Raw genomic sequence first — 23,339 nt, 5'->3', positions numbered from 1 at the left:
ATGACAGTGTGTGTTTGTTTTTTGGAGAGGGCTGGCGCAGGATAAATGTATGTGTGTGTGGCTTGTGGTTTATAAATGGGCCATTATTAGTCCACTTCTGGGCGATGACGTACAGTAAAATACGTTACTGTACAGACTAATGGACTCATGTATTTCTTTTAGTAGAAGACTATTCCAAATGATCCCAAATATTTTCTGTTTACCCTCGTTTATACTTTCTCTTTCTATATCAGACATGAACAAATCTCTGTTTCTTTATCCCTTTGTCGCACACATATATTACCTCCTTCCTCCCCTCCTCCTCCTCCTCCTCCTCCTCCTCTCTATTCTCACCCTTGTTAAGTGTGACCAGAGCACTAAAAAAAGACAAGCTAAAGAGCCTCTTAATGGCTCTGACAGTGATTTACGAGAGATGATAGCTGTGAAGGGAGGCCACAGAGGAATTGACAGCAGTTAGCCCCAAAGTTTGATGAACTAATTTAATCACACTAATCGAAATAATGCATGTAATGGGAATATCAGAATACGATACACAGTGCAAGAAAGTACTCCATCTCTCTGAATGATGTCTCTGCTCTGGGCAGAATGAATAGGAGCAGAAAACATGAATCCCCTGGATGGAGAGATTCATTAATGTTAGACAAATTGTGGAGTTGAAGGATGTTGTCCCCACAGGAAAAATTTAGAAGGGACAATAGATGTAGGTTTTTATACATATTCCAGCACTGCTAGAGGAGAACAATATGGAGGATAATGACTATAAGGATAATGACTTTAAATAAAAGAGTAGAAGGAAACCCCTCATGTTTCATCAAGAAGCTTAAGCTTCACCTGCATTTGGGTTAGCTTAGCTTAAACTAAGACTCAGAGAGCGCTGCCAGACTCTGTCCAAATATAACTGAATTCTCTTAAAGTCTGTGAAGTAGCTGGCAACTACAGTTGTAAATAACAGTAGTAAAGTAAAAAAAACAAAAGTAGTATTGGTTAAAGTATAAAGTTGTGTGACCAGAAGTTTGTGTCTATCTTCGGCTTACCTTTTCTAAAGGCAAACACACACTCTCACATTTTGCACATTTTGTTTTTTAATAAAGCTTAATGAGGGTTTGTGGATCAGCCTGCTTTTTGGCGGGTTGCAGTGCGTTCGCTGGAAGCAAGCACAAACTCTTACTGAGAGTGGTTTTAATCTTCTTCACAAACAAAACTACAAAAAAAACTACAAAAACAAAAGTACATAAGACGATTTCCCCAAATAATAAATTATTTCTTTGACGTTTCTCTTAACTCTCAGTTGATATAGACACACACACAACAAGCTTGTTCTGTAAAAAAATAATACTATAGAGTCTATGAATACATTTTTATGATTTAATATCTAGGGATAAGTAACCAGTGGAATCTGCAGCCTCTGCTTCAGCTCTATAGTCTCATATGTCTTTCCTCCTCAGGGGTTAATTTCCTGGACAAATGGACAAGAAGCCATTAAGAGGAGACAGAGCGGCTAAGTGTCACAGACAGCAGGACAGAGAGGAGTCTGAATATGAAGGAGGAGGCATCGTTTCATTTCTGCGAGAAACTTTACTCCAGACACCAATTTGATCATCATCAGTTTTTTCAGAATGTGCAACACTGCTGGTATATAATCCATTCTAGAGGGAGTGAGCAGACAGCATGGACAGAAAAACTAGAAACTAGAAAGTGGTACAGATCAGCACCAGGAGCTGATCACAGTTGGCGGTAAGGAGAGGGCAAGAAGTCGCAAAGAGGTGCTTGTAGCGCCCAGACAGAAATCCAAAACACTCCGGAGATGCATGAATTAATATATTGTAATGTTGAATAACTGCTAAACTTTCGGTCCAAAGGGTCTTATTCTGAAACATCTTCAAACCAGATGAAACGATCTTTAAGTGTCTGTTTTGTTGCACCTTGACTATCTGGGCTTCCTCCCAGTGTTCCTCCTCTTCAGAGCCAGAATCCAGGCAGGTAGAGCAGGCCGACGAGCCGGTGCCACCTCCTCCATAGTTTCCTGCGCCACCTCAAAGTCTTGCTCGGTGACAGAGTCCTCCTCTGCTTCAGAGTCCTCCTCTGCTTCAGAGTCCTCCTCTGAGTCCAAATCTTCCAGATCCAGGTCTGGAAGTGGTATTGTCTGCACCTCCTCTGAAAAGCGAACACGCCGGTTCTCCTCAACTCGTCTCTGATAGAGAGTGGGTTAAACAAGACAGCAGTTAAAAAAAACATCATATACAGTAGAAACCTGTGTCACTTTGAAGTGGTTTCATTCATCTATGTAACATGGATTATTCAATATTGCTGCCGAACTTATTTTATGAGTCGTTTATTTCTGAACAATGTAATTCGGAACAAATAACAAAGTATTTTCAATTTACACAGCTAAACACAAAAAAGGATATTCACCATTTATGAACAAAAACAATGAATATCTTGTTTAATGGGTTTAACTTAATCTATGTTCCGATTGTATCTTGTTCCCTTATTATTATCATCAAAACATTTTATTTAGATGACACTTTTTTGAAATGATTGAGGAAATTGTTGAGGTCATACCAAACTGAAAACTTTAGTGAAATGTAAGTTCACTTAAAAAGATATCAAAACTCTTTGTTTTTAGCATTATACACGTTTCTTACACACTGTAATTATTTCTTCTTATAGTTGTTTCTCAAATAATTTGTATAATTTTTTTCTGCATTGTGGCAGAGATGTCAGAATTCAAGAAAGTCTCATGAATTTGTTGTTTTTCTTGAGTCATCAAGTGTCTAAAACTGTCTGCAAACTCACGCCTGCCTCGATTGAACTTGTTGAATTGATGTGGGACGCAGACCTGACCTGACATTCTTGTTGCCTTCACAACTTTTCTGTTTTGAAACGTACCCTTTTTGTCTGAACTTCCATTGAGGACTCTGAATCCTGGGATATGGAGTGTTTGAGGACACCCTTTGGTGGAGCAGAAGAAGAAGAAGAAGGAGAGAGAGGTTGAGGAGAGTTTAGGATGTATAAAGGCAGGACGACACGTCGTGAGTCCTCTCCTGTCTCCTTCATCGACTCGCTTCTTGAAGCTATGGACCCCTCTGTGAGACGAGAGACAAGAAAACTTTTTAGAGAACATCATTTCAGCAACAAGACAACATCTCAAACTGTGTAAACTAAAACCAGAATATGAAATTATTCTGACCTCTGCCTATCGTATTCCCATCATTTATATTCGGTCTTTGAAGCCTCTGGTCTCTCCTCTCAGCTGACTGATGCTGCCTCTTTCTGTGGAGCTGGACTCTGCTCTTCAACGCCGAGTTGTCAAGAAGATCAGCAGGCTGCAGACAGCAGGACAGAGTGGAGAGCACACATTTAACATTAAAACTTAAATACACAAAATGGAAAAAAAAAAGGGATTATTAGTGTTTTCAATTTGGACCTGTCTCTTGGATTGATATAGAACAAATGATTTCTGTTAAAATTAAAAAACTGACCCTAAGAAAGGTAGCTTTTTGTAGCTTTCCACTCTCTTCTGACTGCAGATCTGATTGGTTGTTCCCATGCTCCATTGGTTCTGAATGGTCAGCCTCAGAGTGAACATCCTGCTTTTGCTTTCCTCCTGAAACATCCATGCCGACGGGCAGGACACCTTCTGATGATGTTTGCCCCATGCTAAAGTCCGAGGCAGGTGTCGACCACTGCTTGTTCCGACCTCCAGGCCGGCTGAAAATCAGGGTACGGTGAGGATTCTGTGCGATTTGTAGTCCTTCTAAAGGTCTCTGATTGGCTGAGGTGGCTGAGAGTTGTGGTTTTAGGAACTTTGCCCACTCTTGACCTGTGACGATCTCCTCCAGTAGACTGAAGGAGCCCAGACCCAACTGAAAGTCCCCTGTTGACCTACCATGAGAGAATTCAAAATCAGTTCTAATCATTGTATTTTTACATTTCATACACAGAAAAAGTAAATATGATTAACAGTAAAAAAAAAAAAAAAGAGGAGATAAAAAATACAACAACAAAAAATAAACAAATTAATTCAAAAACATGTGTACAAGCACAATTATTTATTGCACTGCTGTTGTTTGACATCTATAGTAGGTACTTTAAGAGAACAGCTTGTGTTCTCGTGGGCGGCAGTAGCTCAGTCTGTAGGGACTTGGGTTGGGAATCGGAAGGTCGCCGGTTCAAGTCCCGGCACGGACCAATCCTGGAAATTGGTCTGGTAGCTGGAGAGGTGCCAGGCCACCTCCTGAGCACCGCCGAGGTGCCCCTGAGCAAGGCACCCAACCCCCCCCCCCCCACAAGCCCAGGAGCGCCCGCCGCAGGGCAGCCCCCCCACCCTGAGACCCCTCCATTAGTGCATGTCCACAGGATCCTGTTTGTGCATGTGTGTGTATTTCAGTTCATGTTTGTGTAGCATGTTTACTAGACAGAGTGTAAAAACAAATTTCCCCTCGCGGGATCAATAAAGTATAAATTCTTCTTCTTCTTCTTCTGTTCAAATAGTCTCAGTAATGTAAACCGCCTAACAAGTCACTCAGTACGTCGCTCATTCTACCCACAGTACTATCAGTGAAATGTATCATTTAAAACATCAGTGCTAATAATATGAGGTATAATCTAACAACACTGGCGAGGGTCATTCTGTATGCATGAATCGTTCTTTTTTTCCTTTGTGACTTCATGTACATGTTTCTTTATTGCCCTTTGTTAAAAAGCATCTGAATATTTTTCGCTGATGACGTTTTCTCATCAGACATGTTTAAAACATCTCACGAGACTGTTCTCAATGCTGAAGTGTGTGGTACACGTTGTAATGACAGATGCTGTCAGTGACAGAGGTGTGTTTGGCACACTAGAGGGAAACTAGACCAAACTAATATCACAGACGTCTCAGAAATACTTCACATATCTCAATCATGTTGCTCTTGGCCCGAGAGACGAAAAAAACAAAACCAGGCTGAGAACTTTTAGCATGCGTGACCCTTTGGTAAATTCAGTACTGTTTGTAGGACCTGTAAGTAGCTTACCTCATGTATCCTTCATTGATGCCATCCTCTGTCTGTGCAGGGGCGGTTTTACTGGGGTCACTGCTGTCCAGTGAAGGGGCCGGTCTTTCATCTTCCTTATTTGGCGTGTTGATGAGAGTCTCTGCTGTCATCGGCTGGTTTTGAGGTAAAATCTGTGCAGTAAACAAGCTTCAGTATCACTTACACGTTTTCCTTTTCAGTTTTGACAATAGAAAAAAAAAAAACTGTACTCACTCCAGTTCCTTGCTCTCTCTTCTGGTCTTCTCCCCCTCCTTCCTCTTTTCCCTTTTTGCCAAAACTGCCCTGCCTGTCTCTCCACCTCTCCTTTATCTTCTGAGTCCATCTTCTCGTTTTATTCCCAGCTGATCGCTGTTGTCTTCTGGAGATGCTGTCTGTTTTGCCCGGTGAGCCAACCTGCATGTCTTTAGCTCCAAATCCTCCGTTCCCCACGTGCAACAGTTGGTCCTCTTTACTTTCTGTGTGAATATTCTCATCCGTCGGCTTCAAAGACCACATGTAGACTTTGGGTGTGAAACCTTGACCCCGTCCTGTACTTGTTGCAGCATCTTTATCATCAGGGGTGTGACTTATCATGGCAGAACTGACAAAATTCCCCCCATCTGTTCTCTCAGAGGAAGAGATAGCCGCATCTTTGAGTGATTTAGCAGGAAACAGCTGCTCTGTTCCAGTTGGGATATGTGTGTTCTGCCTCATCGCCCTGTTCTCACCCGTGTCTCTGTCAGTGTTTTCTTTGCGGGCGGAGAAGGAAATAAGACCCCGGTCCACTTCACAGGCATGACCTGGCTGATGTAGCTCCACAGAGGAGATCCCAAACTCTTTCGAGGGGCGATCATTAGAACCAAACTCAAAGCCATTACCAGGGCTGCAGTTCACTCCCTGGAAGTCAGAGGCTCCCCTCTCTCCGCCCTGCACCCATGTGTGAACAGCTGTGTTGGGTGCAGGTGCATTCAGGTACACCTGGCCCTCTCTCCCCGGCTGGAGCTTCAGTCTCTGCAGCATGGACTGCAGCAGAGCCTGAGTGTCTTTCGGATTAGGTGACTGAGACATCTAGGAAGAGATCTGCTGCGTATTTAATCCAGAAGAGCATGACAACGACGACTGTGCGGAAACATAACAATACAGTCCTATAAACAGTGGTGGATTCCTTGCAGACATTTGTAAAGAGCTGCTTTAAAAAAGAGACCACGAAGAAGAAGAAGAAATCATCTGTGTGTAGATAACGTCACCATTTTGTCCTTTTGATGTTTATTTCCCTGTGGTGGATGTTCCCTCCTCTTTTATTTCTCCAGTCGTTTGCCATGATTCTTTCCATAGTTTCTTATCAAGACGGAGCCATCTCTTAAGGTTTATATTCCTCTGTTTCTTCTTTTCTGTGTTGGATGGAGGTTTCACTCTCACACGTCTCCCTCTCCTCCCTAACCTCAAAACATTCAGCAGCAGTCTCTCTCTATTCTTCACAGAAATGTGACTTTTCTCTTGTCGTGTTCTTTCAAACTCTCTCTCTCTCTCTCTTGTGATAGCCGAGGTTTCGGCGCACAAAGGTCGTTTGAGTCACTCCCCTTTGGTGACAGACATTTCTATCAATGGTGAAAAGGAGGAAAGACGGTGTGACGTTCCTCAGATCTTACACCCTGCAGCAGACCAAACGAGAAAGACCAGTGAGGTGAGATAATTGTGTGCTGAGGAGTGACTGTTTCTGTCTGCCCATTTTTTCTTTTTGCCCTCCCTTCCTTCCCGTTTCTCTCTCTCTCCATCTCCCTGACTTACACATGTGCACACACGCCCTCTTGACCCATGAGTGGTAATTACGGGGCATTTTTAGTGCACAGCTTCTATATATGTCCCTAGAATGAAAGAAAAAGGAAAACCCCAGGGATGACCTTTGAAACAACCAGTCTTTTAGATTCTTTATAGGGTTTTATGTATGGACAGCTCCTTATCATTGGTGTAGGAATATAATATAATTAACTTCTAGTATGACACTGGTACTGTTCTGGAGACTTAATAATGCTTCTCTGCAGTTCTTTTTAATCATTAGTTTCTGATTTTCAGCTTTGTTATTTCCAAATACAACATGATTTTGTAAACAAATGCATTATTATTTATTATTAATATACAAAACAACAACTTCTACTTGCTCAGCTTATTTAGAAAAAAAACCAAATATTGTTATTAAATTTGTCTAACATGCAGCTGTAAACATGTCAACGTATGTGGCCATTGCGCATGCGTTGAGTCAAAACCACACCCCTTTTTTAGTTTCTGCCCCTCTGATTCGTCAGCACCGCGGAAGCGGGTAATGGCGGCGTAAACAACTCTAAGATTCGGAAGAGAGGCTCCGATATGGAAATCAAAACTAAAATACACATGAAACTCAAATAGAAAATATTTTAAGTACAAGACCGATCTCTCGGCGTTTGAAGTATTACATCCCCTGGTTGTTTTCTTGGTGTAGTAAGCCGCTGGTTTCGGCTAACTCAAACAAGTATTAGGAGAAATGGATTGCGTCGTTACGGGAGGAAACGTAAAAGGTATCTAAACGTGTTGTGCTAAACCGGGCTCGTCTTTAACAAGAACATGAGTATTAAAAGGCTAAGCTAAGAATATTAATAATGTTGTTTATGTTTATGTACGTACCGGCCAGTACTGGCCAAATCCATCCAGTCTCTGTCACGGATCGGTGATGATCTGTATGTGGAGCCTCAGCAGGATGGGGTGAGCTGCTTTGTCAAACGCACACACATTTCTTCCTGCCATGCGTGCACACTTGTTGCTTCCTGTCGGTTGAGTCTTTACGTCAATGATAAATACTCATTTGGGTTTTTTTTATCTCTCTTGTAGCTGGCCCTGCGGTCTGTCAACTCTTCTCGGTCGGCATATGCATGCTTCCTGTTTGCACCTCTCTTCTTCAGCAGGTGTGAACACTGTGTGCGTGTGTTTAAATGGCACAGTGTTATTTGTGTTATTTCACTGAGCAACACATTTTTTGCGTGCTTGTTGAGCTGAAACTCAAACTTTGGCCTTGTCATTCTTATGCAGGTACTCTATCCCAAGTGGGCCTGCCTTCCGCTGCAAGATGGCAATAAAGGTACACAATAGTTTATGTCTCATACTCAGTGCATTCACATGAACATTAATGAGCCGTCATTACAAATTACATACAATATAACAATATGTTCTGCATTTATTCATTACTATTTGTTCAATTCAACTCAATTCAAAAAACTTTATTTGTCCCCGGGGGGGCAATTCAAAGACACAGAGCAGTAAATTAACAACAGTGCAAGTAAACAAAACATTTAACCTAAATATAAAGTGTCAATTTAAATACAACTTAAAAGCTTAAACTTAACTTAAAAATACAAAATGTAAAAGAGTAGATATAAGTGGACAGAGATTGGACTAACAGATGTAACCATAACTATGTGCAGTAAACGAGAAATAAATATGTATATACAGAGCTATGTGCAAGTAGGCTAAATACTAAATGATAAGTTATTAAGGTGCATGGTGAATAATGGAACAACAGAACTAATATATACAATATAACTGTAAAGGTAAAAATGAGATAAATAAAGTGACCGTAGTGTAATGATGGATGAGAAACAACAGGACCTTTACCTTTATGGTAATGTGCTCACTAGTTTTCCAGAAGTCTCAGTCACAGCAGTATATGATGTATTAGGTTAACAACTAAGTAAGGTCAAGTGTTAGGTTTGTGGTTACAGTGATATACAATATATTAGAGATCTGAAGCACAGCAATTTACAATAAATTACCTTGTTTTTATCTTTATATTCATTTTGCGAAACATATTTGCCTCTTTGTAAAGTATTTTGTACTCGGTCATAATTTCAGGAGGTAGAGCAGTTTTATGATTACCTGTAAGTGCGAAGTTGTAAATATGAGAGTTTAGAAGTATTTTTATTTGACTTAGATTTGAGGGGAAAAAAAGTTTTTCTCATAGCAGTTTCATTGTATTATATTAGCGATATAATATGTAAATATATATTTTTAGATCATATCAACATAGTCATGGTCCTTGTGGGCTTTCTCCCCTTCCCATGTTCCTCTTGGCGTGAGCCAGAGCGTGCAGGCCGTGTTCAGGTCTCTGGCGTCTCTGGAGAAGACAGTGGAAAAGTGTCACATCGAGCTGGATGAGCAGAAGAACCGCCTCACCTTCACTCTGCACTGCAAACATGGTATACGTGTTCCACTTCCTTTCTAGACGGTTCACAATGTTTTACAAGGATGATTACAAGAGGATAACATTTTTCTACAATGACACACTTTATTTTAGCGTAGCGCGTCGTACATTCATTGCATTTTATTCCATGTGCTTTAGTGTTGGTATTTTCTCTGCAGGTCTCCTGAAGACACATAACCTGTCTTTCCAGGACAGCGAAAGCTTACAAGCAGTGTTTGATAAAGACAGCTATGCCAATGAATTCAGGTCCCATCCCAGGTCTGTAAATCTTTCTTCATTCTACTTTAAAAGAGAGATACAGTCTTCTTTCAGCCTTGATAACTTACAAATATTTGCACTGGTTTCTATTGTGCACTATGGATTCCATTTGTTATGTTCTTACTCTTGTTTATGTTCTTCTGTGTTTGGTTTAGTTTGCTTTGTTCTTGTGTTTGCTGTTTGTCAAAGCACTTTGTAAACCTGTGTTTTTAAAAGGTGCTATATAAATAAAGTTATTATTATTATTATTATTATTGTCGTGTTATTGTGTTAAAAAAAGTAAGTGATTTATATTGCTCATGCAGGTATTTTGAACAACAGTGTGTTAAGTAATACATTTCTAATGAAGGGAAAAACAAGAAGGCTGTTTAAAGCAACATGTAGCTGGTGTTATAAAAGAGGATAATGCATTGAGGCCAGAGTTGACTCACAGCTTTGGTAAACTGTTACATTGTCCCAGTACTACTTTTTTTTTTTGGCTTCACTGTGTTCTGTCCTTCCTCGATCATTTTTCATTTTCCTTTGTTCTCAGGCTGCTGGTGGACACGGTGGTTCACTTCCCTCAGTCTGTGGATGAAGTGACTGTTTCAGTGAGCGATGAACGTATGTGGGTCAGGAACCACGTGGAGGAAGAAGCAGGTGACTTAGTAGTCTGTGATTTTCACAGTAGCACAGTCACTTGTTCTTACGGTTATTAATGCAAATGGATTTGTGAAACCAGTGAACTCTTTTTTACAATGTTTTAACCCTCTTTTTATTCATGCAAATCTTAATCAAGTTAGCAATATTACAGTCAGTTAGATGGACAATAGTCACTTCTTAAGGGTAAAAATGTAAAGTTCTTATGTAAACCCCCTGACTTGGCTTTTTATAACAAAAGTAAAGTTTTGTAAGAAATTGTGCAAAATAAGAAAAAGGACTGAATTAAGCCCAGTGGTGCCTCTGTGTGGTAAATATCACGGTACTGTTATTGCTACTGTTAAATATATAGGAAGTTTCTCAAACCCTGCAAGCTAGCAGCCATATTATTTACAAAGTTAATTCAAAAACATGAGTTGACACTTGTCTTTGTTTTCTTCCTGTGTCACTCTCAGAACAGTCCAAGGCCATGCTGACAGAGCTGTGTTTGGCGTCAGACGAGTTTGACCATTTTGCTGTTAAAGCTCACAACAGCGTCACCTTTTGTCTGAAGGAGTTGCGGGTAAGACGGATAATGAAGGGAGGGAGAACCGGGCGGCAACAACAACAACAACAACAACAACAAAAAATCTAGAGAATTAGTCCAGATGGGGGAGAGGTACTAGAGAGGGAGAGGAGGTATTTGAGGGGAAAGAGACAGACTGCACTGACAGGCAGTCAAACAGAAACAGTTGAAGTGGTTAAGGTTTTTTGTAGAACAAAATGTCTTGCTTTGAAACACTCAACAAGGAGGTTTGATAAGAGGTTTCATATTGTCATTTCCCTCTCAGGGTTTGTTGGTGTTTGCAGAGTCGACTGGTCTCCCTATTTCTATGTACTTTGATGAGCCAGGCAGGTAAGCAAGCCTATATACAAATGTCAGGTCATCACATGCTTCATTCAATGTTATTTTCACTATCCATAAATCTTCAAATTATGCTCAAGATTAATTAAATATATGTTGATCCTAAAGCAACAACATGACTTGAGCCTAAAGCAACATCCTCAGATTGAAGTTATAGCTCATATATAAATGTATTATCAAAAATGTTTGATAATTGTGTGTGTCTGTGTGTGTTTGTGTCAGCCCTGTGGTGCTTTCAGTAACAGACAGCGTCCTGGAGGGAAACTTTGTGCTGGCAACACTTTCTGAGGACTCCAACCACTGTAAAAACAACACGAGAAGGTAACACTCAAACACAATTAAATGTGTAAACGATGCATGAAAAAAGCTGACATTTGCCTTATGCGGGATGGTATTTAAGTATTTATTTTTAGGTCAGTTGTCAGCCAGATTTTAGGGTTGGCAGGAGCTGAGAGCACTGGCAAAGCAAACCTAAAGTATTTCGACTTCCTTTCTTAAGGTTTCTTCCTTTCTTAAGGAAATCCCAATCATTTTCACTGCAGCGAGGCCACCTGGTGGACGAAATAAGTTAATAAGTTTGAGTGCAAACGCAGCTGACGGCAAGGTGCAGGACTATTTATGAAATAGTCTAAATAAAGTTTGGCTGTTAAAGCTCGTTACATTGAGACAAATGATGATCTAGTTTTCCAAAACAATATGATTTTGTTATTTTCAGCACTTTTTCAATCTTCTCACTTTACAACAATGCAGCACAGGTTTAGGAATAGATCAAGCGATGGTGTTGATAGAATGTGCTGCAAAACTACATCTGTAAAACCTCTAAATCTTAACAGCAACAGAGTGTTTTTTAAATTATCCTTAACCTTTGACATTTCCAATCATCATGAATCTTTTCATTATAATGTTGAATGTATGAAGAGGAGCAACAAAGTCACACTGATATTGAATTCATATTACTGAAAGGCAGGCGAGGGGGGTTTGAAGGAACTTAAATGATAGTGTGCTGTCAGTGTCAGTGAATCTCATCATGCCGGCGGAGAGACATTTTTTCACCTTTGTCTTCCTCATTCTTTTCACCTTTGTCTTCCAACTATCCGTGCCACTCCTCAGAGCGCACACACAGCCGCCGCCCCCCCCTGATGACTTCATGAATGACGACATGGACTCGTATATCATCGCCATGGATACCAGCATGGCACCAGGTCCCTCAACTACAGGTCCACCCGCTGCCCCCTTCCACAAGTCCACATGTTCAAAACAGCTGGCTGCAGCTAATCACAGGCCGAGACTACACAGTGAGGAGGAGGAGGAGGAAGAAACAGAAGATCTGGACAGACCGCCAAATAAGAAGGTACAGTTAACATATTCATGAATTAGATATATTTCCAGATTAACAACTATCAGTAGCATCATATGTCATTGTTTTTTTTAAGTAGTTTCAAATCTTTATTAACCAAGAGAATGATTAATCCTCTGTTCATGGACACATGACAGATTACAATACATTATAAAACACCCAACCATGATATTTAAAAATCTGACACAAGACATACTGATCAAAAGACAAGTCCATCTGAGATCCGTTTCTAAAGATCACCCAAGAAGTCACTGGGTTTAAATGAGTGGTTTTTTTTTAGCCCCGCCCCTTCTCCACCCCTGGTTTCCTGTTTTGATCTTATTAGAATCAACACATATTTCCTATTGAAGACTCACCTCCAGGGCTTTTAAACGACTGCATTGTGTGTTTGCATGTCATGATATTAAATGATATATTGAAAATGATCAGAAGATATATTCAAAAAAAATATTGACCTCTTATGTAGCACAGTCTGAGATTTGAGAGTCGTCTCCTAACTTTTTATCTAATTGTGAAAACACTCGCTACATGAGTCCAGAAGTAAAGGGATTGCATATCAAATCTCAAATATATGTGTTGTACTGACACGTTATATCAGGACTAATCTGAAGTAAACAACTGGCAGCATATAACTAAATAAATAACTTTTTTGTTTTTTGTGTGTTCTCATTTCATTTTTTTTAAAATGTTTTATTAGGTGCAATAAAGTGACAAACTGGTGATATACAAATGAGGCACAAAAAAAAAAAAACAGACAAGGTCAGGACAACGACTCCAAAATACAGTAAATAAAAAAAATAAAATAAGACAAATAAAGACAGCAAAATAAGACATCAATATACACACATCATACTACGAACAGAAAAACTACAAAATTATATGAAATACCTAAGAAAGGATACAAAAAGTGAAAGAAGCGATAGATAGAGAGAGAGAAGGGGAGAGAGAGAAGGTGCTTAGTAAAGGGGACTTGAGAGGTGGAAGAGAGTTGAAGAGTTGAGCAGTGGTATGTGTTGAATATGTTGATGTTAAACAATGTTGTTGTGTGAGAGGTGAGAGTTTGTGTAATGATTATGTTTTAGCGGAAGTTGACTGCAGCCGGGGTTTTGGGGTTGGTTGTGTGTTCTCATTTCAAACTGGGGATCCCAATGTTGGTATCAGCTTATACAGTGTTTAAGTTTAAAAACATAGGTAGCCACATGCGTCCGTCTGTAGTCAGTTTTCTTGTTTTTCTGTGTCTTATGTTATCCAATATAACAGTCATGTCTTCATTTGTCTTTTCTTTTACCCTTTAAATCCTTTGATTTCAAATCTGTATGGAGGAAACAAGGCTCATTCTTTATTGTGAAAAGTAACATCAGACTTTCACAAACAACACTTGAGTAGCTTTGTGAAAGAAGAAGACGTAGCAGCTATGCAGCGAGTTAAAGTAGCTGTAGAACTTGTTCATGAAATACCTCAAAGCAGCTCACACTTCAGCTCCTTCAATGCTGGCAGCTGAGAACAATGGCTGTCAGACAATATTAGTTTCACACTGATTAGTGGTGCAACACATCACAAATGTCAAAGTTCTGTTGGATCTCTGATTTATGTCGTGGATTGGATCGTTTTTTAAATTGGCCAAAACATTTTTTTTTTGATTTACATAAGTTTTCGCTACAGATTGTTACACCTCCAATAATTACAACAACAAGATGATAAACCTGATCTTTTGTATTTAGAATGCTTTTCGAAGGTTTGAGTAGCCAGCTATATAAAAAAGCGTCATCAGTTGTTAAAATATACTCTTCACTTTTCTCTTCCAGTTCTGTTCCCTGTTCTTTGGATCGGTGCTTCCCCCATCTTCTCAGATGACGACTCAACCGGTGTCGAGTCAGGAAGTGTTAGCCAGTGACAGTGAAGATGACTCTCATGCAGAGTGACAGTGGACTGAAGAATGAGAGGACAGAGATGGACTTTTGTAAAAAAAAAAAGAGTGAATGTGTTCGTACCTGCAGCACCAGGAAGGAAAAGGACATGCCCAAACATTATTTTCCATCTTCACAGGCCTGTACAAACGAGTGCATGGTTCTTGTTCTTTTACATGGGGGATGAATCACAAGACAGAGAACAGGAAGGGCACCACTTTTTATTGGACTACAATGTTTCAGGTGGATTATGTGAAACTGGAAACGAAGCACTTCCTGTTTATTTTCATTTAGAGTTTGTTCAGAAGTGATCAAGGTGCCTCCCACAAATAAAGAGAAAACATAACTTTCAAAGTTTTAAAACTTATTTATTTATTTACATGTCAAGAAGTGCAAGTATCAAAGAATTAGGATGATGAATCTCTGAACATTAACCAATGTGTCGTCCATTCTGTTAAAAAAAAAAAAAAAACCCTTCTCGTCACTTCACAGATTTGAAAAAAGCCTCTAAAAAATGTCCTGTCAAAAGTAAGATTGAGCGTAAGGAGAAGTACATCCGAGCGTCTCTGATCCAGTCTTTGCAGGTTGAGCTTCATCAGTGCTCCCCTTTTTTCTGTGAACCGGGAAACTTTTTCCACTCGTCTTTGGTCTCCTCCTTTCTCGCTCCCTCTCTTTTTCCAGCTCCCTCTCTCTCTTCTTTCTCAGCCTCTCCTCCTCTTTCTCCTTCCTCTCCTGCTCCCTCCGCCGCCTCCTCCTTTCCCTGGAGCTTAGATTCTCCTGCTCCTCATCTTTAACCAGTTTCCCCATCTCTGTGCCATCGCTAAAGTCCTGAATTAGGATTTTGGGCACTTGCATTTTTGGTGTCCCTTTTGCCTTGGCCTTGTTTGACTGCTCTCCTTTAAGTCTGCGGAAGAGACCAAAACGTTTAGGGGGGTCGGACGGCTGCCGTCCCCCCTGGGCGCAAGTCCCCTTAGTAACTTCTGCAGGCAGTGACGAGGTGACTTCTTGGGCTTCTTGTGTTGGGTTTACAGCTATCGGATTGGGTTTTGATTCAGCGGGTTTGACTTCTTGGTGATTGGTTATTGATTGTGACTGGTTGGTTTTCTGTGGCATGACGAAGAGATCTTCAGACAGCCGGCGCCCCAACCAGGACCTGCGCGAGACAGGTGACTTGAAGACGTTTAAATCGCCAGAAGACTTACTGTTGTGACGCTCGCAGGCTTGTGTCTGGCCGCTGTGACTCGGCTCGGTCTCGTCTTCGGCAACGTGAGAATCTCTGTCTTGGATTTGAAGGTTCCTATCAGAGTCTGTAGAACCAAAGACATCTTCCCCTCCTGCTGTGTTTTCCTCAACAGTTTCTGCACTTTCTTCCTCCATAGAGACACAGACCGGTTCTTCAGGTGCAGGTTCCTCCAAAGATGTATTGTCCGATGGACTTGTTTTCTCATCAACCTCAGCTGTGAGATGAACCTTTTCAGCATTTGTTAGAGGTCTTAAGGAGTCGGCACACTCCTCATTCATTCGACTGTCTGCTGTTGTTTCCTCTGCTTGTGTTTGATTGTTATCAAGCTTTTCCTCCGAGTCTGAAGCGGAAATTTCTTCTTTTGAATGTTCACACGCAATAGTGTCACACTCTTTCTCTGAACTATCAGCAAATGCTTCACCTGTGTCTGTCACTGTGTCATTATTGGCTGCCGTTTTCTCTTCAGTGTCTGAATTAGCCTCTAACTCAGTGCCTTCTTTTGAATCGATGCATTCAGGTAAACACAGAATTAATGTTTCTGTTTCTGAATCTACTTGTTCTGAATTTGTTGTTTCTACTCTTTCTGGATTATATGCCAGCCCACCAGTTTCTGTCTCTGCATGAGAGCAGGACTCTTCTTTTACGTCTTCCTCTGCTAATAACTCAATGCAGAGGTGTTTGCCTTGAAATGCATCTTCCTGCGAGCTGTTTTCCTTCTCCGTGATTCCCTCTTGTTGTTGATGCATCTCCGTCTCAAAAACAGGATCCTCAACAGTTTCAGCTTCGTCTCCACTGTCTGTCTCCGAGCCTGGGCTTGTCTCATTCGTTGTTTCGGACACTTCTGTGACTCTTCCCGCCTTCGCCTGTTGCACATCTTCAGTTTCTGAGCTCTCCTCTGGTTTCATGTCAGACTGAATCATCTGTTCTTCACTTATATCGGCACTTCCTCCTGACTCCACCTCTGTGTTTGTCTCTGCATCATCATCTTTCTGGATCTCCGTCTTACTATCCTCCACAGCAGCTGGTTGTTCACTCTCTGCTGTTTGTTTTGCCGTCTCATTGTTTCCCTCTTTTACTTCAGTTTCTTGGTGTGCGCTTCTGCGACACTGCTGATCGTGGGGCCTGTCTTCAGAGGGGTTAAGAATATTTCCAGCACTCTGGGGTTTTGCTGGACTTCTTGGTGGTGCTCCTGTTTGTTCTAGAAGCAGTTTACTTTGCTCTGTCTCTCTGACGTGACTTTTCTCCTCTTCATTGATTCTCTCTCCAGAGTGTTCAGCCTGTTCTTTAAATATCACTGTTTCTTCTTCATGCTCTGCTGGTATGTTTTGGATTATGTCAATTTTTTCAGGTACTTCCAAAAGTTCTTTTTGTGCAATTTGTCCGCTTAGATCGGACTCGCTTTGTTTTTTGCATTCAGCTGGAACTATGTCTTCGTCCTCCTCCTCCTGAACCTCTTTCACTTTCTTGAAATGTAACTCAGACCAGCTCCTGCAGTCCTCCTTTGCTCCCATCGAGAGATGCCTCACAACTTTACCACCGCCTTCCCACTCTCTTGTGTTGCCTTTCCCGCCTTTCCTCCACTTCTGAAGCAAAGAAGGAGACAGGGAGAGAGTGGAGGCCGAGCGAGCAAGAGGGAGAGACAGGTTCCCTTTCTCTCTCTCTCTCTTGTCCTGTTCTACCTCTGTGTATTGAGCCTGCGCCCACGCCATACGGTATCCGTGGCAGCGACCCCTGGGGTCGAAGGAGGATGAGGGTCTGTCCTTCCTCCACTTTACTAACTGCTTCTCAGTTTGTTTCTCCAGATCTTTGGCTGATAGCTGCACTGAGCACACCTGAGAAGGAAAGAAAAACACTGATTTCACTTATTGTGTGTCACCAAATTTGAGTTTTAAGATAAGATAAGATAAGATATACTTTATTCATCCCAGCAGGGAAATGTAGGTGTTCCAGCAGCCAGCATACATACAAACACACAACACAACACATATATTCATACATATCCCACCCATACAAAAAACATGAGCCCACAATACAGAGCCAGGATAAAAAAAGTGGTATGGATGGTCCATGTGCATAAGTAGCTGTTACTCATAGATAACAGTACAAAATACTAGCTCTGCCAGTGCATAGTATGATAGATAAATAAAGAATTATTATTTTAAAAAAAGCAGTCAAGTGTGCAAATATACAGTTTGATATATGCAGCTCAGGCTAAAGTTTAAAAGTTTAAATGTCTTCTGTCCTTACTTAAAGGGGAGTCGTTATAAAGTGCAATTGCAGTAGGTAAATCTGTCCTACTCAGGGTTCAGTAAAGAACACAAGTTGTATTGTTTGATGTGATATCTGTCATATAAACATCAAGAAAAAGTTTAATTGTTGTGGATGGAATTATACAAATCTCCTTTGCCTGCATGTCAACAGAATAACAGTATCTCCATAACAACACTACCTACTGAAGTCTACTAGGATGTAATGTTCAGGCACAGACAGTAAGTAAACCTTTAATAGTCATGTGTTTAAAAATCAATTCAGTGTTTATCCTTAGTAACATGAGAAAAGATGTTTGCCCTGCAGTAACAGGTAGCTAGCTAGTTGAGTTCTTACCTCTGCTATAAAGGTGTCATCTTCCTCCTGGATCTGATCCCTGACTCCCCTCAGCCTCTCCAGAGTCTCCATCTGGCCATCACATTGCCTTCTCTGCTCGGCCCGGCCCAGCACCCGACGCACTAGCACCACCGCCACTTGGAGCAGCACCCGCACGCCTGCAAAGACCAGGAGACAACAGGTGCCAGGTTAGTCACATCATCAAATTATGTAAATGACTTCAAAATCATTCATATATTTAAATTGCTGTTCTAAAATCAACTCAATTCCCTTAAATTCAACTTAAATATGCACTTGAAAGATTTTGTTTCTTTGTTTTAGGGAAACATATCAGTGACTTACCAAAGCAGAAGAAGAGGTCCCAAACTCGCAGCAGTGTGTTGAAGGGCAGGTGGCGTGTGAAGAGACACATCAGCCAGTCTGTGGTGAACATGAGCGGCTCCACGCCGTGCTGCTGCAGGTGTTTATGTGCAGCTGGACATGTCCTTTTCAAGACCCAGGTTAGCATGGCAGCGTCAAACAGGACTCCCTCCTAAAGAAGTGCGAATTGTCATAAAAACACGGCTTCAGACATTATTGTCTCTTCGCTGGTCTGTCGTTTAATAATGAATGAAGTTCCCTTTAAGAAATGATAGACAGCACTCTCGCACTTGAAACTGGATAAACATGATGTTGTAATGACAGATGTTTTAAAAACTATAAAGATATGAACCAATAATGCATTTATTTTTAGAAGCGTTATTCTGCATTGACTTTATTATTTTGAGAGCTTCTTTTCTTGATCATGAATAAATGACATTTCTATAAACTTCTGAGAAAAGTTTAGAAAGTTAAAGCTCTGTGAAAAGAAGGATTACTGAGATCCACGCTGTGAAATAGGCTTGTTTGAGTGGGTGATGCTTTTTGCCTTAAGGCAAGTTCTTGGTAAAATTCATATCACAAATCAAAAGATACTGGGGTCCAATGTCAAGCCTACATGTATATAACCTGTGTATGACAGGGGTATACATGTAAGTGCTATGTCATCTACATTGTGCCTGCATTCGACATACAGTATGTGCCGGTCCTCACCAGCAGCGGGCTGTAGTACCCCGGCAGGTACCGCTCACTGATCTGCACCAAACACCAGAATGCCTCCTGCCAGGGTCACATGAGATGAGATGCATTACAAACTGACACTTGGTCAACAACAGCACATTCATTTTTCAGACTAATAGAAATATATCAAATTATGTCAGTTAACCCTTGTTATTATGCCTCTCAAGCAAAGTTTGTGGAAAGAGATTTTGAGATGGGTTGCAGCTTTTTTACTGGACAGAAAGCTGCACTGTGTTATTGGTCTCTACCTCGGCTGGCATGTTCATCAGCAGCACGGCAGCCACAGGCCCCTGTGCCTGGCAGTAACCCTCCTCTGGTTGGTACTGAGTGTAAGCTTTCAACACCCGAAATAAACCACGCTGCCTGCAGACACACAAACACACAAACGCACATTTAAACATCAGGATGTTTCGATAAAAACAGCCTTTTCGTTGTAATTTGATTTAAAATCCTTGCCAACAAAAACATAAAGACAGTAGGAATATGATGATTTAGTGGTTCAGGTACACTAAAGCATAAAGAAGCATCAGGACTTTTCTGTGGCCGTCAGCTTGTTTGAGGAAAAAACAGGGTTTCCTACCCATGTCCATCCTTAGAGAGGAACATTTCATGGAACGGAAACTGTCGGTCCAGGTCTCTCTCGATCACATCCACCCAGCTCTGCAGAGCAGGCTGTGAGTCCAGAGACTAACACAGACACAAAAACAAGGTTTAAATCGGTTATATGCTTCGTTACCCATTCTTTCTCATAACCCATCTGTGCTAGTATCAATAATCCACTCTGCCATATTGCACAAAGATAAGCTGATTTAAGCTTAGTGCTTCATTTCAGTATTTTAATGTATTTGTTGTTTAGACAGGAAGTTTGTATAAAAGGTGTAAAAAAGATCAAATGATCAGCTAAACAGAAAGGCAAAAGTATTCACAGTTCAGAAGCTTGAGCACATTGTTAATCAGATTTACTGGATACCTGAGACATAAAAGTGACTCATTACAAGTGAACATGATACCAATGACAACACTTTCTTCACACTGAGTGAGATGTAGAAACAACATCGTTGGACTCCACATCTGTGGTTGTTGTAGCTGCTGATCTGAAAACATTCACCACAGTGACAGCGTGCAGGTTTCTTGCCTGGTAGAGAGTTTCGTTTTGTTTCATCATGTCAGTTGCTCCACACAGTAGAGGCCAGCACTTTGCTCGGAGAGAGGCCGGGATGCCTTTCTGACACTGCACTCTGACCTAATGTGACGACACAGAATCATGTCACAGAAAAGATACTTCATACCTTCATTTAGCTTAAACGTGTATTTCTACTTAAAAAAAACACCTTATTAGTCTTCTTCAACAAGATGTGATCCCATTGGCTGATGATGCTTATCCATTTGGCCTCCCTCTGCCTGACCAGCCCAGGCGGTGGGCCCACACACCTGACACATAAAACAACAAGCAAAACACCAGGTTAGTTTGAAAAATAAGACACATCTGTGTTCAGTGGACGCTGTACAGTACATAACAGTGGTTAAACTAAGACCTTCAAGGTGCTATGCAGAGTTGATACATGCACATTTGTATGTTTTCATTGTATAATGCAGTGCTCTGAAATTCAAGACAGGAAACAGGAAAACCACACGCTAGCAGTTTAGTCTCCATGGCAACAGGTCAGGATGTTATCAATGGGGAGAGGTTAAAGAAGGCAGGTAGAAGTAAGTGTTGCTGGTCTTGTGCTGAATATCAACCAATTCATTTATTTAACTGCCTTTTTGTGTCATTGTGATAAATATAATGTTATAGTTAATTCATGTTTATGTTTTATCACTTCGACATCATTATAACATCCCCATTATGACTGTGCACACAGTGTCTATTAATGTCATATAGTATGTTTTGTATCTTGAACAGTAGAGTCAGTTTGGGACTTTAAACTGACCTAACAGTACCTAAAGCTCTTTCTCATTCTTCATTTAGATCCATTCACAAAGAATATCTCTTTACAACAGAGAAGTAGTTCTGATGAGGACCCTTGAAAAATGATGCACTTGAATATCTCTGCCTACATGTTAATACATTTTATGCACGTGGTTTAAGGAGATTTTGTTTGATGTTACCTCATGTAAGCTCTCACTCTGACGTACAAATGTTATTGTCTTTGCAAACAAAGATTTCTTGTTTACCATGTTTCTCTTGTTTTTTCCCATGCGGTAGATTTAAACTGTGTTGTTTATTCTCAAATGGTTTGGAAGCTGCAGCACAAGAGCTACGTACTTACTGTCTTTTGACAGTAATTTGTTAGCTGCCAACCTCTTTCTTGGCCTCATGAAGCTTATAAAAAAGTGGTCCGACTCCTCAGAGACATTGTCCCTTAATAACTACTAGTATGTTGTTTTTATCCCAGGGTCGCTGTGGCTCAGTTGGTAGAGTCTCAACCGGAAGGTCGAGGGTTCGATCCCCAGCTGGGCAACATGTCCGATGTGTCCTTGGGCAAGACACTTAACGCCGAATTGCTCCCGTTGCTTCAGTGGCGGTGTATGAATAGGATTAGTTACTTCTGATGGATGATACTACATAGCGATCACTACCATCAGTGTGTGAAAGGGTATGAATGGGTGGGTGTGACATGCAGTGTAAAAGCGCTTTGAGTAGTCAGAAGACTAGAAAAGCGCTATATAATACACAAATTTCCCCCACGGGGGATCAATAAAGTTTATCTTTATCTTTATCTTTTATCTTTATATAAGCTCAAGTCCATTTACCATCCCTTAAAAATGCTGGATATTTTAACTTCAACCTTTAAAACTCACTCTTTGGCTAAGATGCTCATGTCGTCTGTAAGACTGTGATGGTAGGTGATAAAGGCTCACAAACATGACTTAATTTTATGGGGTCGGAAGCCATACAGATAAACATATACTGAACAAAATCTTTACACAATACAATCAAATTTGTAGGCTTAATATTGACTAAAATGTGTAAATGTATAACTTAATAATGTACAATATATGTGTGTGTTTGTTTTATTAATTAAAGGAAATACCAAAGTCTCTGTTATTAACAAACAGTTAAGGACCTCTGTGATTTATCTTGTGCTGTAAACTTGATTTAGCCAGTTTCTGTTTCTCTGGATAAAGCAAATATAAACCTATGATTTTCAGAGCTTAGGGTGTAGTTCATTAATCCCAACAAATAACTCACAACTCATTCGTCTTTTACTAAACTTGTCTCTTACAGATACTTGTTTTAAAGTATTAAAACTAAGACACAGTATAGGCCTACCTGGTTTTGTTCCCAGTGACAAGTTTAATAAGGGAACAGAAACGGTTCACAAGCACAAATGTGGAACTGCTCACCCAGCTGTGGATCCATTGGTCAAAATGAATCCAAACCGGTCTGTCTCAGGTTCCAGGCCAACCTCTGATCCTTCATCAGATCCAGAGGAGGCCTCTTCACTGATCTTCTGGGTTGGACTGGATGGACTGAACATCTTAGTAAAAGAGAGGAAGGGGGGGGGGGGGGGGGGGGGGGGGGGGGCTGTGTGATCTACCATTATGATGTTAAGCAGAAATTCAGTCCTTTCTCGGGTAGGCTACTGATGTGACTTCACAAAAACACTGCTCAAAATGGAGCAAGTGGCGGAAAACAAAGTATTAGGTCCTGATGCTAAATGAATATATGAATGATGCTGAATACTTTACGACATTATCAATATAAAATAGGCTACATGCTTTCTCTGTCTTGGTTGAGTGAAGTCAAGTTTGTTGGCAAATTTTTTAACATAACAGTGCCAACTTATCCATCCAGAAACAAAGAACAGGACAGTTTTTCCAACATGTTAAAACTTAAGTTAAAATAAAGACTAGTTACCTTTTACATTTCCGTCATGTTTGATCGCTGGTTGCGGGGAGAAGTGTGTGATCCTCCAGCGATGAACTTCCTCTCTCTCTCTCTCTCTCTCTCTCTCTCTCTCTCTCTCTCTCTCAAATATGATTAATCAGCGATGAATGTCATCAGAGAGGGCGACAAATAATAACCTCCGCTCATTTGTCCTTTAAAGAATTTGCTCTTGTCTGGACAATGTGTATAAT

At 40.8% G+C, this 23,339-nt stretch overlaps 3 protein-coding genes across 3 annotated transcripts; 1 reads left to right on the top strand and 2 right to left on the bottom strand.

Moving 5' to 3' along the window:
• Positions 1 to 1,059: 1,059 nt before the first annotated feature.
• On the bottom strand, positions 1,060 to 7,827 carry zgc:113229 (uncharacterized protein LOC550612 homolog). The gene is made up of 7 exons (XM_061048010.1): positions 7,677 to 7,827; positions 5,253 to 6,670; positions 5,019 to 5,170; positions 3,483 to 3,885; positions 3,191 to 3,326; positions 2,890 to 3,086; positions 1,060 to 2,191 (listed from the first exon to the last, which is right to left on the bottom strand). Exons 2-7 carry the CDS (start codon positions 6,084 to 6,086, stop codon positions 1,928 to 1,930), a joined length of 1,986 nt encoding a protein of 661 aa, XP_060903993.1. The 5' UTR covers positions 6,087 to 6,670; positions 7,677 to 7,827; the 3' UTR covers positions 1,060 to 1,927.
• Positions 7,354 to 14,665, top strand: rad9a (RAD9 checkpoint clamp component A). The gene is made up of 12 exons (XM_061048015.1): positions 7,354 to 7,570; positions 7,684 to 7,754; positions 7,881 to 7,954; positions 8,079 to 8,127; positions 9,127 to 9,241; positions 9,405 to 9,504; positions 10,037 to 10,143; positions 10,599 to 10,705; positions 10,974 to 11,038; positions 11,270 to 11,368; positions 12,158 to 12,398; positions 14,210 to 14,665. Exons 1-12 carry the CDS (start codon positions 7,537 to 7,539, stop codon positions 14,324 to 14,326), a joined length of 1,179 nt encoding a protein of 392 aa, XP_060903998.1. The 5' UTR covers positions 7,354 to 7,536; the 3' UTR covers positions 14,327 to 14,665.
• tbc1d10c (TBC1 domain family, member 10C) lies at positions 14,659 to 23,233 on the bottom strand. Its single transcript, XM_061049095.1, has 10 exons — positions 23,119 to 23,233; positions 22,605 to 22,738; positions 20,588 to 20,687; positions 20,287 to 20,499; positions 19,837 to 19,943; positions 19,505 to 19,619; positions 19,230 to 19,295; positions 18,501 to 18,690; positions 18,159 to 18,316; positions 14,659 to 17,386 (listed from the first exon to the last, which is right to left on the bottom strand). The coding sequence occupies exons 2-10, from the start codon at positions 22,736 to 22,738 to the stop codon at positions 14,834 to 14,836; spliced, it is 3,636 nt and encodes a 1,211-aa protein (XP_060905078.1). The 5' UTR covers positions 23,119 to 23,233; the 3' UTR covers positions 14,659 to 14,833.
• Positions 23,234 to 23,339: the final 106 nt, after the last annotated feature.

The sequence above is a fragment of the Labrus mixtus genome, chromosome 10 (assembly GCF_963584025.1).
Source record: "Labrus mixtus chromosome 10, fLabMix1.1, whole genome shotgun sequence".
Taxonomy (NCBI): Eukaryota; Metazoa; Chordata; class Actinopteri; order Labriformes; family Labridae; genus Labrus; species Labrus mixtus.
The sequence above is the reverse complement of the archived record's forward strand: the minus strand, read 5'-3'. Positions and strand labels throughout refer to the sequence as shown.